This window comes from Theropithecus gelada, chromosome 17 (assembly GCF_003255815.1).
Source record: "Theropithecus gelada isolate Dixy chromosome 17, Tgel_1.0, whole genome shotgun sequence".
Taxonomy (NCBI): domain Eukaryota; kingdom Metazoa; phylum Chordata; class Mammalia; order Primates; family Cercopithecidae; genus Theropithecus; species Theropithecus gelada.
Genome location: NC_037685.1, coordinates 9119112 through 9133338, shown reverse-complemented (window position 1 = coordinate 9133338; position 14227 = coordinate 9119112). Strand labels below are relative to the sequence as shown.

Here is a 14227-nt window from a genome sequence, read left to right as displayed (position 1 = left end):
CGCACAGTCTCTGCTCACTGCAAGCTCTGCCTGCCGGGTTCACGCCATTCTCCTGCCTCAGCCTCCCAAGTAGCTGGGATTACAGGCGCCCGCCACCATGCCCAGCTAATTTTTTTTTTTTTTGGTAGAGACGGGGTTTCACCATGTTAGCCAGGATGACCAGGCTCTATTTTAATGGCTCATTAAAGGAAAGGTTAAAATATTCCAAGTAGTCATGTCCTGAAAGTGATTGCAATCATCACCATTCTAAATATAGATACGAGGAAAAAACACATCTTCTCCAAACACCCATTTGCAAGATAGTAAGTAGACTTTGGCTATTCTCATTTATTGCCTAAACTCTTCCATGCATAGTATACAATGATCTATGTACTAGAAGGTTATGCCTTGAAATTCTCTTTTATCATTTTATTCCATTCTTGATTTACACTGATAACAGCTTTCACTCCGAGGCTACACACCAAATGCACTGATTTCGCAAACCCCGTCCCCCGTGTTCAGACGTCCATCTTCAAATTTCTACCGTGTGCCTCTGGCCCCAGGGGTGAAGCACTGCCTGGGTGCATTAATAGCAGAATCACAATGTAAGTGTCAGGATGGTGGCATCATCACATTTTGACGCCAGCATCCCTGTTTCTTCTGTGTCTCACTACAGAGAAACTAAGGCTAAAGGTTAAAAGATACGGTTTATTAAATAATTCAAGCCATTAACCTGCAACCTGCAAACTGATGGCAGCCTATTAAGTTTACACTGCCATGATTCATGCGTAGTGTTTACTGATGCAAAAGCATAATGCCTGTTTTCTTTCCTTGTATTGCTACACAGTAATGTAGTGAGGAAGGAGGGTGGAAAAAGGTGACAAGACCCAAGCAAGGGGACAATAAGAGCAGCAGTCTCACTTGCATAAAGAAGATTGAAGCCTTCCCTCCCTCCCTCCATCTCTCCGTATAGGCCCCAGTGCACATCTGCGTCACTTATGGGGGAGGAGGAGGCTCTGAGGCAGAGAGAAAATTGTACTGTGAGGACCTTGACAGCTTCACAGGCGGGCTTTTTCTTTTGCCTCCCTATATGCGTTAGAATATCTATTTTTCTCTTTTACGAACTGACTATATAAAACCACCTCTTCTAGCATTGCAGAAAGCAATTGACTTTCTCAGAGCCACCCGGCAGGCTATCAGGGCATCCTCGAAAAGGCCAGGGACAGGGGCGCAGGTGTACCAAGAGAGCTGGCGAGGGGTACGCTTCCTCGAGACTTGGGTCTCTTCTCTCTGCGCTCTCCAGACACTGAACTCTGAGCTGCAAGGACAAGAACGCCACCACCTTCCCTACTAAGGCTCTGCCACAAGCGCATTCCAGAGAGGTGTATCCATCTGCAGCCGCCTCCGGAGCTTCGGAGCGCTCAGACCTCCCTCCCTCACGCATCTCCAGCCTAAGGGTTGTCCCACCTCGCCATAACCACGGGGCTCCCTCGCGGGCATCGAGGATTCTCAGCCTTTGGCGTCCCAGTCCTGCCTCTGCTCCTGCCTGGTGGTGTCCCCACGCCCAGGTCCTGTGGATCCAACCGAGGCTGAACCGCGCGGCTTTGCCGTCCGCGCTCCAGCCTTCGTCTGACAGGGCGCGCAGCCCGCCTCGCGTCTTCTGGCTTTAGGGGTGCAGAGGACGCATCCCGCTTCTTCCTCCGCCCCCGGGCTCCGCTGGCCTCCCCCACCTGCTGACCAGCCTACTCCTGCGTGAGCTGCTAGCCTTTTGGCTTCTGTGCGTAAAGCATGTCAGGCTCTGGGCGAAAAGACTTCGATGTGAAGCACATTCTGCGACTCCGCTGGAAACTCTTCAGCCACCCGTCACCGTCCACCGGCAGCCCGGCGGGGGGAGGCTGCCTGCAACAGGATGGCAGTGGCAGCTTTGAGCATTGGGGACCCAGCCAGAGCCGCCTGCTCAAAAGCCATGAGAGAAGCGGTGTGAGCACTTTCTGGAAGAAACCTTCCTCCTCTTCCTCTTCATCGTCCTCTCCGTCCTCTTCCTCCTCTTCCTTCAATCCGCTGAATGGCACCCTGCTTCCAGTTGCCACGAGGCTGCAGCAAGGGGCTCCTGGACAGGGCACCCAGCAGCCAGCCAGGACTCTCTTCTATGTGGAATCCCTAGAGGAGGAGGTGGTGCCAGGCATGGACTTTCCTGGACCACACGACAAACGGCTGGTTCTGCAAGAGCTCAAAGTGGAACCAGACAGCTCGAGCCAGGCAACAGGTGAAGGATGTGGACACAGGTACAGTAAGTCCCCATGGGGCTTCCAAGCGTCTTTCAATTTCCACTCATTTCACAGCGTGTGCTCTGTGGTTACTAAGTCTAGAATGTTTCAGGTTGAAAATGTGCGTTAAGAGATGCCAGCCTGGTTTTGATTACTCAAGTTCTAATTTCATTACAAGTTTGCTCATTAATTTCTATTGGTTCAGACACATCATTTTTCTTTTTGGAAGTTTTCAAAGTTATAGGCACCAATTGAACTTACATTCATTTTTGTAAGTCTTCAAATGGAATAGTTCTCATATTCCTGAGATTATGGTGTTCTTCTGTCATATACATTATATCAGTTGTTCCGTTATATGGAGGTGAAAACATCATCAGAATGCATCTCATATATTGGCCTGGTAACTGACTTAGCATATTGTCTAAGGTCCCTGTGGTTTGAATCTATTCCAGGAGTAATGAGGTGGACAAAATGAGGCCACTGGACAGCAACATTATTTTACCTCTCTTTTTGCTCCTCAAATGCAGTCGTCTTATTCTCTGTCCCAACTTCTCTTTTGGTCCTTTTCCTTTGTGTTCACTCTTGCCTTGTTCAGAGTAAGTCTTTGAATTAAACTATTGTGGAGTGCCTTTGCATTTAGCTGTTGTGGTTTGTTGGCTCAGTATTGAAATTGTGTCTCCTTGGTAAGCAGCTCAGTATTTATTTCTAGTTTATTTCTAATATTATGCTTCTTTGTGTAGAGTTCTGCTACTTTAAAGACTTATAGAAAATCCTTCATAGACATAAAACTCCCGAGTTTTACATTTTGAGAGAATTGACTCATTAGTATTCTAAACCACATCATTGCTAGTTTTGGAATATAGTCAGGATATGAAATGATTTGCATTTAGATTCATGTGATATCAGAATACATTATTAAAGAAGAACTACAGGAGAAATATAGAAAAATGATAATGAATATATTAAGACATTTTAATTACTACACAATAACAAATTAGTAACAGAATCATCTTTTTTAAACTTTTGGTTGATTGAATCAGTTTCTTATAAATTTGATTAAGTAGCAAAAAGAATAGATAAAATTATATATGTATAACCTATATGTGTATATATATGTGTGTATGTGTATATATGTGCTCCCTAATTATGCTAACATATGTGGTTATAGATTTAAAAATATCCTTAAATTTTTTCGATTATATGCCTTATATATATTTTAGTTTTAATTTCAGAGATTGAACATATTCTAATATTATATTAAGACATGTACTATAATGTAAGATAATTTTAATAAGGGAGAAGTACAATCTGGAATGACCAATTATGTCAATAGTTTTTCTATATATAGGAGACCTAAATATAAGTTTATCTATTATTCCATTAAGTGAAATATTTTATGAAAAATAATTACAACTTTAGGTACTATGAATACTATGAAGTGATTAAATGTTACTAAAAGTTATTTAATATACTAATTACTTATGATTTTATAATTTAAAAAATAAAACGTACTGAAATGTTTATACCCTTTTGTTGAGTAAATATAAACACTTTTTGTGCGGAATTATCCAGAAACATTAACCAATTCACCTTATATATTTAAAAGGAAACTAGGTGAAGTATTTATCAATTACTATTTTATTATAACTGATAGTTGTTAGACTCTAACAGCTCAAGAAGAAATTTATACATTATGTGTGTTTGTAAATTTTTAAATTCCTTGAATAAGCTCCTAGAAATATTAATGTTTCATATTTTCTTAAAGTTTACTTTATACCAAATACATTTAAAAATAAACAAGGCATATTCAGAATTAGTATTTTATAAAGACTTTCATGTAAGTTGGAGTTTTGAAAACATTAATGGAGTAGTGACTTAAGAAATTATAATAAATTAACAAATATAAAACTAGTAACAGAACAAACAGCTTAGGAAAAAAACACCAGACTTAACAAGTTTCTTACTTTTGAAAATACTTTATTATTTTTATTCACAAAGAGTTGTGAGTGATAAGAATTCCTAAATTAACCCACCTACCGACCAAAATCATCTTCAATGTTGGAATCAAATTATCTTATGAGATTTGGCATGTGTAAACTCTTGAAAATCAGGTCCAATTTTATTTTTAGTCTAGTTTCTTACTAGACAAATCAGTTAGCACTGTATGTATTTGATGGATTTATATGTTCCTAAACTTTCATAGAGAATTGGTTCTGTGCTCATGATTGATTGAAAACCACACTAATACAACTAGTAATTCATCATTATCAGTATATAATATTTTAATATGCAATAAAAGTAGGAATCACTGTCTAGAAGAGACAGCATTTCCAAAGTAAAATACTGAATGGAAATTTTATTATGCTTTAGAAATTTATGCAAAATAATGAGTAATGTGGATTTATTTTTTTTCTGTGATAGCATATCCAGAAAAGCTACATAGTGTTTATGATGATCAGCAACAACATAAACTATATGAACTCTGTATGATAATTTTTATCACTTAGGTCATTATTATATCACCAATGATGTCATTTTTAATAATGAGCATTGTGTTTCATAAATTCTGACATTTCTGCTAAGTTAATACTTACATATAAAACATGAGTTGGCCCTTTCTCTGACCTTGTATTTATTCATTGTATTAATCTTCTCTTTATTCATTTAGTTTCATACTAGTTAGAACATTTAGAACATTGCTTTAGACAAGTATGACTAGCTTAGCTCAGTTGAGTAAACTGGTTAGAACAGCAGATGGAGGACATTTGGGGAAAGTTGCTCACAATCTCAGAATTCTGGAAAGGTCAAATTATCATAGACTTGAAACATAAAGGTAGTGGGAAATATTGTGGTAAACCAATTCAGGGCCAAAACCCAACCTTTTTCTTACCTTACTAAATTAAATGCTCACTACCTGCATTCCACCCTAAATAAATCTCAGTGCTCTACTAACTTGACCACATAAACAATACTTTTTCTATAATAGTTTACTGGCCTATTAATCATTAATTTCTCTACTTCCCTGTCTAAATGATATGATTTCCTGGATATTCAGATAACCATGTATTTTTGTTTTGGATATTTCTGTCCAAGATTCCATATGTAGTAAACTAAAACACCAAAGAGCAATATTTATATTCTTGCATTTTATAGTGATGTGAGTGGGAGAAGACATGTCATGTTTAACTGCTTGCTTTTTTAGATTCTGAATTCTTACAAAGTGCAGTCATTTTATCCCATGGTTTTAGCTACCATCCATAAACTGTCTTTTCAGATTTGCATCTCTAAATCTAGCCTTCCTCTCCTGAACTGTAGTCTTACACAGCCACCTCTCTTCTTGACCTCTTTGATGGATGTCATAGGGTCCATTCAAATATAACATGTACAAATTGAGCTTATAGTTCTTATTCTGTCTTGTTCAATTTCCTTCTACTGTATTTCAGAGAATAGTTTTCTACAAATTAGTTTGTGCAAGCCAGAATTCCAGGATCACATTGGTCAATATCTTCTTTCCCCTCAATTTCAATATGCCTCCAATAATTGCTGCTTTTGCTTAGAAAATCTTCCCTATACATGTCCCACATCTCTTCATAGCTATTCTCTGCACCTAATCTAAGCTACTATCTTCTTTGAACTCTAGTTTTGCAACTTCCATCACTTATCACCTCCCCTCATTATCTTTGCCTCCTCAAGTCCATCCTCTACACTGAAGTGGATAAAAATTCAGAATGGTGAACTAGTTTTCCACATCCCTCACTCCCTCATTCTGCTTTTCACCCACCAAAGGATTTTCAACACTCCTTGATCACAGTTTATACTATGGACATCATCTGATTACAATCTTTACCATGGATTACCTGGTTCTGAATGACCTGTCCTTTGTCTGCTATGTAGGCCATTCACTTACCAACCTTCCCCTTACCCTCTGTTTTCCAGACTTAATATCCTTCCCTATAATTTTTCACTGCCTCTGGAACTCACAAAGTTATTTCCCCTCTTTGCATAGAGACTATCCTTTCCTTAACTGCTCCCTTCCTGAGTTCGTCCGTATTCATCACAGAGATGTCATGCATAAATGTGCTGTATCTTTCCCAGGAAAGGAGTTCTTGATCACCCAAACAAATTCATATCCTGTGTTTTCTCTTCTTAGAAATCTCTTCTCTACTTTTTAAAAATTTTCTTATTGAAGCTTGTAACCATATATTAGTATCTGTGTTGATTTTGTCTGTAAGTGAATTTCCAAGTGGAGAGGAGTATGTCTGTTTTACTCATCATTCTACCCCTATCATGGAGCAGGTAGTTACTCAATAAATACTGTCAAATGAATAAATATTTGATATAATCATATTGAGTGGCATTGATTAAGAACTTGCTTTTTGCCAGTTAGCGTGTTGAATATTTATATGCGTAAGTTAAAATTCATACCATCTTATAATCCTGCTACATTTATGTATGTCCCTGGTATAATGATTACATAGATAAGATGACTGAAATATAAAGACGGTAAGTAATTTTCCTAGAATCACAGACTTCTAAGTAACAGGGCGGGACTTTAACCCTTTCTATTTGACTCCAGATACCATATTGGCCATTGTGCTGAATCTTATTTCTCTATGCTTAGACAAACAAACAGAACTAAAGAAAAGAGGCAGCATCTGAGGTTATGGAGAAATAATTTTCTTTTTCCCTTGATGGAGATGATGTTTGAATGTTTAAATAGACTTCTTAAAATGACAGTCATAGGAAAATTCTAGGTAAGTCTCACTCAAAGATGACTTCTTAGCCCAAGTTAGAAAACACTTTATTATTTTCTAAATTATAGTTCATTCAGTGTATTTTATGTTATAATTAATAAACAATATGCAAATATAACCTAGAAATGGAAAGAAATAATTATTTTGGAGACCAAATTAGAGCTTTAGGATAGAAAATCTGCTTATGAAGGTTGGAACCATTGATAAAGTATTGTCAGTGAAAGAGAGCTTGCACCATTAAAATCTCATGGAAGTTAGTGGGACATGTACCAGGCACTTGTTTAAAATGATAATCATCTCTGCTTCAGTCAAGGGGAAAACCAACTTTGAAAATGATAAAGGACTATTTTCTCAGGAATGTGGTTCTCAAAATGTACTTTTATGAAATTAAAGTGAAATAATATTCATCTTCTTTACCACCCCAAATTTTATAGTGAAAAATAATATAATGGAACAATCTTACCACATTTTCCTTTTTTTTTTTTTTGCTAATTTATCCTAGGTTTCTGTGTCATATACTTTACTATTATTTAAACCAAAACTAGCAAAAATAAGACCTTATTTGAGAAACCTTATTTTATCTATGTTAGGATGAATTTACAAATGCTACATGGTATTCTACCCAGGAGCCCACAATGTCTAGGCACCCCACTCTCTGACCAAGTGTGCTTTAGAGGAACTAAAATGATCACAAAAATTAGAGCTATTCGCCGGGCATTGTGGCTCACGTCTGTAATCCCAGAACTTTGGGAGGCCGACGTGGGTGAATCGCCTGAGGTCAGGAGTTCAAGACCAGCCTGCCCAATATGGTGAAACCCTGTCTCTACTAAAAATACAAAAATTAGCCAGGCGTGGTGGCAGCCACCTGCAATCCTAGCTCCTTGGGAGGCTGAGGCAGGAGAATTGCTTGAACCCTGGAGGTGGATGTTGCAGTGAGCCGAACCCTGGAGGCGGATGTTGCATCACACCACTGCACTCCAGCCTGGGGGACAAGAGTGAGACTTCATCTCAAAAAAAAAAAAAAAAAAAAAAGAAAAAAATATATATATATCGCTGTTGAGTTGGATTTACAGGTACCCAAAACTCCAGAACTATCTGTGAGAAAGATAGTATAAACCTTGTATAAACTATACTTTATACTATACTGTACTTACATATGAATATAAGTACAAGATGCAGTAGGAATTTTAAATGAAACATGCAAGTTGAAGGACAATATTGTATTTTTTTCTTCTATAAATGTTTAATGAATATTTTGTAAACCATATGATTAGCCTTTCTATGGTACTATTTCAAATTGTTTATAAAAATAAAGAAAGCCTACATATCTAATCAAAATTGGCATCTGGCTAACATAGAATATAATACTTACCAGATATTTGTGTTTGTTGGTTTCTTTTTACGAGTCTCCAAATATAACTTATGTATCCTCAGATATTATGCTTCTCATGACTACATGTTAAGTCAAATTTTGATTATTTTTGACCAAGAACTCTTATAGAATGTACAGAAAACTGTTATCTGTAGCATATGTTGGAATTAAATCAAGTTTCTGAGCATAAAAATGGGCAGCATTTTAATCAGAGTCTCAATGTCATGACCAATACATCACATTATTGATTTTATTGTACCATCTAAAATAACTTTAGGTATGTTTGTGGTAGTCGTAAAAAACAAATGGTCTGAAATTTACAGATTGATTTAGGTCAAATAAGGATTAGTTTATTTTTCTTCATTTAAGATAGTTATTTAAAACTTTAAAGAAAATATCTGATGAAGATACAGATAATCTGAGCAAAATTAAAGATGGTTTTGAAGATCTTGAAATACAAGTATAGGCAAAAATCCTGTTGTATTAAAAAGGCTAGATGCTAGCTACGTTTGCTGACTTTTCAGGATCTGAAAACAATATAAATGTTAAAGAAAGATCCACAAAGGTCAGCCTCACTAGGGAAAATGATGCACTATGATTGCAGGAGTCCCTGAAAAATAAATTTTGAATGGAGAACCTATGAGGCAGATCATTTTGACCTAAGATCCTGTCACAGAAATGATGTTTTTTGAGAATAATCTGAGAATCTTCAATAATAATGAAAGGTGAAGTCAGTATATATTAATTCTAAATACAATCTTTTCTTATTATTTAGGTAGTTTTGTCACAATTCTGATAAGGTATGATTATTGAAACTCTTTCAGTTGTGTTTCATACTATATTTGTTGGTGATACTGTACCCTGATAGATTCTCTTGCTATCATTTTTTCTAAGTGTTACATTTGCTCATGTAAACTAGCATTTAATCTTGACTGAAATATGAAGGAATAACTTAAATTATACAATCAGAAAATTGGGATGGTTTATACTACAGGGGAAGGAAAGAATCCAATTATTTTATATTTTTTGAAGAGCTGGATGTCAATATCTCTTTCAAAAAGAAAACATCTGTTTTTGGTTGGTTTGTTTGTTTGGTAGATTATAATTACATTAAAATGCACAAAGGTCTCTTCAGGTTAGTATTTCCATCTAACAGAGCTTCAGAAAAAATAGAAAAATAGATTATGAGAGGAAAAGTATTTTTATAACTTTTATATTTAAATTTATGAATATAAAACATTCTGAGATTCACCTTTGAATTCTACTATTTTTGAAAGTAAATATGTAGTCATTTTCAGTTGTAATAAAATTTAAATAAGATTGCTACTTTTTCAGTCACTTTCCCTTTGATATAACATTAATAGTATGTAACTTAATTAAGCAATTATATAAATTTAATAACCAGACATAAGTCTTTTCATGATTCACTGATAATTTATAAACATTTATTTGTGTAATTTACTCTTCAAAAGGCATGACATTTTTGTTTGTTTGTTTTTACTACGTGGTAAACATTGTGATACCCACTAAGAAGTTGTATTTACTTTTTATTTTCGTATTTTTTTCTTTTAAATTTTAATTTTAGTTTTGGGGGTAAATGTGCAGTTTGTTACATGAGTAAATTGTGTGTCACAGGCGTTTGGTGTACATATTATTTCAATACTCAGATAATAAGCCTAGTACTCAATAGGTAGTTTTTTTGATTCTCACTATCCTCTGACCCTCCACCTTCTCAAATGGGCCCCAGTATCTATTGTTCCCATCTTTGGTGTCCATGTGTACTCAGTGTTTAACTCCCAATTGTAAGTGAGAACATGCAGTATTTGGTTTTCTGTTTCTGCATTAATTCACTTAGGATATCGGCCTCCATTTCCATCCATGTTGCTTCAAAAGACATTATTTCATTTTTTTTTAAAGGCTGTGTAGTGTTATATGGTATATATGTACCACATTTTCTTTATCCAGTCCATCATTGACGGGTATCCAGGTTGGTTCCATGTCTTTGCTATTGTGAGTACTACTACAAATAACATATGAGTGCATGTGTCTTTATGGTAGAATGATTTATCTTACTGTGGGTATATACCCAATAATGGGGTTGTTTGGTTGAATGGTAGTTCTATGTTAAGTTCTTTGATAAATTGCCAAACTGCTTTCCACAGTGGTTGAACAAATGTACTTTCCCACGTGTAGTGTAAAAGTGTACCATTTTCTTTCCAACCTTGCCAACATCTGTTATTTTTTGACATTTTAGTAATAACTATTCTGACTTTTTAACAATAGATATTTTTATTTTTTGTGAATGGAAGGGTGTTCTTGATTTGACTCTCAGCGTGGACATTGTTGGCATATAGGAATGCTAAGCATTTTTGTACATTGTTTCTTTTTATCCTGAAATTTTGATAAAATTGTTTATCAGATCTAGGAACCTTTGTGCAGAAACTATGGGATTTTCCAGGTATAAAATCATATCATCTGTGAAGAAAGATAGTTTTACTCCTCTTTTCCTATTTGGATGGTTTTTATTTTTTTCTCTTGCCTGATTGCTCTAAGACATCCAGTTCCATATTGAATAAGAGTGGTGAAAGTTGACTTCCTTGTCTAGTTCTGGTTCCCAAGTGGAATGCTTTTAGCTTTTGCCCATTCAGTGTGGTGTTGGCTGTGGGTTCATCATAGCTGTCTCTTATTATTTTGATGTATGTTCCTTTAATGCCTAGTTTGTTAAGGGTTTTAAACATGAAGTGATACTGAATTTTATTGAAAGACTTTTCTTCATTTATTGAGATAATTGTGTGGTTTTTGGTTTTAGTTTTGTGTATGCAATGAATCACATTTTATGATTTGCTTGTATTGAACCAACCTTGCAACCTAGGAATAAAGTATACTTGATGGTGGTACATTAACTTTTTCATGTGCTGCAGGATTGAATTTGCTAGTATTTTGTTGAGGATTTCTGCATCCATATTAATCAGGGTTATTGGCCTGAAATTATCTTTTGCATTGTATCTCTGCCAGGTTTTGGTTTCAGAATGAGGTTGGCCTCCAGTGAGTTAGGGAGAAGTTCCTCCTTCTCAGTTTTTTGGAATAGTTCCAGTAGGATTGGTACCAGCTCTTCTTTATATAATACATCTGGTAGAATTTGGCTGTGAATCCATCTGGTTTACGGATTTTTCTCGTTGGCAGGTATTACTGATAAAATTTCAGAACTTGTTGGTATGTTCAGGGTTTCAGTTCCTTCCTGGTTCAATCTTTGGAGGTTGTATGATTCCTGGAATTTATCAGTTTCTTCCAGGTTTTCTAGTTTGCATGCATAGAGCCAATCATAATAGTCTCTCAGGGTATTTTTTGTGTGTGTTTCTATGGGATAGGTGCTAATGTCTCCTTTGTTGTTTCTGATTGTATTTGGATCTTCTCTCTTTTACTTTAATAGTTTAGCTAGTAGTCTATCAAACTGATTTATTCTTTCAAAAAACTAACTTTTGATTTTGGTGATCTTTGTATAGCTTTCTGCTTTCAATTTTGCTCAGTTCAGCTGTGATTTTGTTTACTTCTTTACTTATACTAGCTTTGGGGTTGGTTTACTCTTGATTGTCTGTTCCTCTAGGTGTGATGTTCGTTAGTTAATATGAAATCTTTCTAACTTTTTGATGTGGGCATTTAACACTATGTTTTCTTCTTATCACTATCTTAGCTGTGTCCCAGAGATTCTGGTATGTTTTATCTTTGTGGGATTTTTTCCCATTATTTTTAATTAATTGTTTGATGTCTGTCTTAATTTCTTTGCTTGACCAAACGTCATTCAGAAGCAAATTTTGTAACTTCCATGCAATTGAATGGTTTTGAGATCTTCTTAAGTGGTGATTTCTTCTTCTATTTCACTGTGGTCCAGGAATGTGGTTGGTATAATGTTGGTTTTTTATATTTTTTGAGAATTGTTTTATGTCAGAGTATGTGATTGATTATTGATTATGTGCCATGTGCAGATGAGAAGAATATATATTCTGTTGTTGAATTGACTCTCCTGCAGAAGTCTGTCAGTCCCATTTAGTTAAGTGTCAAATTTAGGTCCTGAGTATTTTTGTTAGCTTTCTGCCTCAGTGTTCTGCCTCACACTGTCAGTAGTGTGTTGACGTCTCCCACTCTAATTGTGTGGTTACTTAAGTCTCTACACAGTTCTCTAAGAATTTGTTTCATAAATCTGGGTGTTCCAGTATTGAGTACATATATATTTAGGATAGTTAAATGTTCTCATTGACTCAAACCCTTTATCATTAGGTGAAGCCCTTCTTTTTTCCTTTTAGATTATTATTACTTTAAAACTTGTTTTTTTTTTTTCTGAAATTAAAACAGCAACTGTTGATTTTTTTGTTGGTTTTCCATTTGCTTGATAGATTTTTTTTCATCCCTTTACTTTGAACCTATGGCTATCATTATAGGTGTGATGAGTCTCTTGAAGACAGCATAAGGTAGGGTACTGCTTCTTTATCCAACTTGCCACTCTGTGCTTTTTATGTGGGATGTTTAACCCATTTACTTTCAAGGTTAATAATGATATGTATTGATTTGATGCTGTCTTTGTATTATTAGCAAGTTATTTTGTTGATCTGTTTGGGTAGTTGCTTTATAGTGTCAATGGAAATGTACTAAAATATGTTTTTGTGGTGACTAGTAATGACATTTTGTTTCCATGTTTAGCACTTCCTTAAGGACTCTTTGAAAGGCAAGTCTAGTGTTAACAAATTCTCTTAGCATTTACTTGTCTGAAAATGATTTTATTTCTCCTTTGCTTATGAAGCTTACTTTGGCTGGCTGTGGAATTCTTGGTTGAAATTTCTTTTGTTTAAGAATGATGAGTACGGGCCCACATCTTCTGGCTTGTAGGAATTTTTCTGAAAAATGCACTGTTAGCCTGATGGGATTCCATTTGTAAGTTACATGCCCCTTCTTTCTAGCTACATTTATTCATTTTTCTTTTGTGTCAATCTTAGAGAATCTGATGACTATGTGTCTTGGGAATGGCTGTCTTGTATAGTATCTCTCAGGGGTTCTCTGAATTTCCTAAGTTTGAATGTCAGCCTCTCTAGTGAGGCTGGGGAAATTTTTGTAGATAATATCCCCAAATAAGTTTGCAAGTTGCTTTCTCTCTCACACTCTGTTTCAGGGACATTAATGTGTTGTCATTTTGGTCTTGTTGCATAATTTCTCAGAAGTTTTGTTCATTATTTCTCACTCTTTAGTTTTGTCTGACTGAATTGATTTGGATAACTGGTCTTCAAGCTCTGAGATTCTTTCCTTAGCTTGCTCTGTGCTGCTGTTAACACCTGCAGTTGTGTTGTTATATTCCTAAAGTGAGTTTGTCAGCTCTATCATATCATTTGGTTCTGTCTTAAAAAGGACGATTTTGTCTTTCAGCTCCTGTATAATTTTATTGGATTCCTTGGATTTCTTGGGTTGAGTTTCAACTATATCCTGAATTGATAGTCATCAGAACATGTAATGATCTTCACTGACATTCAGCCTCTTAATTCTATTATTTCAGCCATTTCAGCCTGATTAAGAGCCATTGCTAGCGATCTAGTGCAGTTATTTGGAGGTAAGAAAACATTGTGGCTTTTTGAGTTGCCAGAGTACTTGAGGTGGTTCTTCCTCATCTGTGAGGCATGATGTCTTTATTTTTTGAAGTTGTTGTTACTTGAATAAAGCTTTTTGCTTTTATATTCTTTGATGCCCTTGAGGGATTGACTGTGGTATAAGTTAGTTTCAATTAACTGGCTTTGTTTATGGATGATTTCAGGGATACCAGGTTCAACTTTGCACTCCCAAGCTGCATGATCAAATGCAGGGGGACTGGTATC

General features: G+C 35.8%; 1 protein-coding gene across 1 annotated transcript in view; it reads left to right on the top strand.

Annotated features, from left to right (window-relative positions):
- The first annotated feature begins 979 nt into the window (after positions 1 to 979).
- KLHL1 (kelch like family member 1) overlaps positions 980 to 14227 on the top strand; it is a 431623-nt gene continuing 418375 nt past the window's right edge. Inside the window, exon 1 of the mRNA XM_025364396.1 lies at positions 980 to 2264. Coding sequence (XP_025220181.1) covers positions 1768 to 2264 — 497 coding nt within the window. The 5' untranslated portion in view covers positions 980 to 1767. The remainder of the gene's footprint in view (positions 2265 to 14227) is intronic.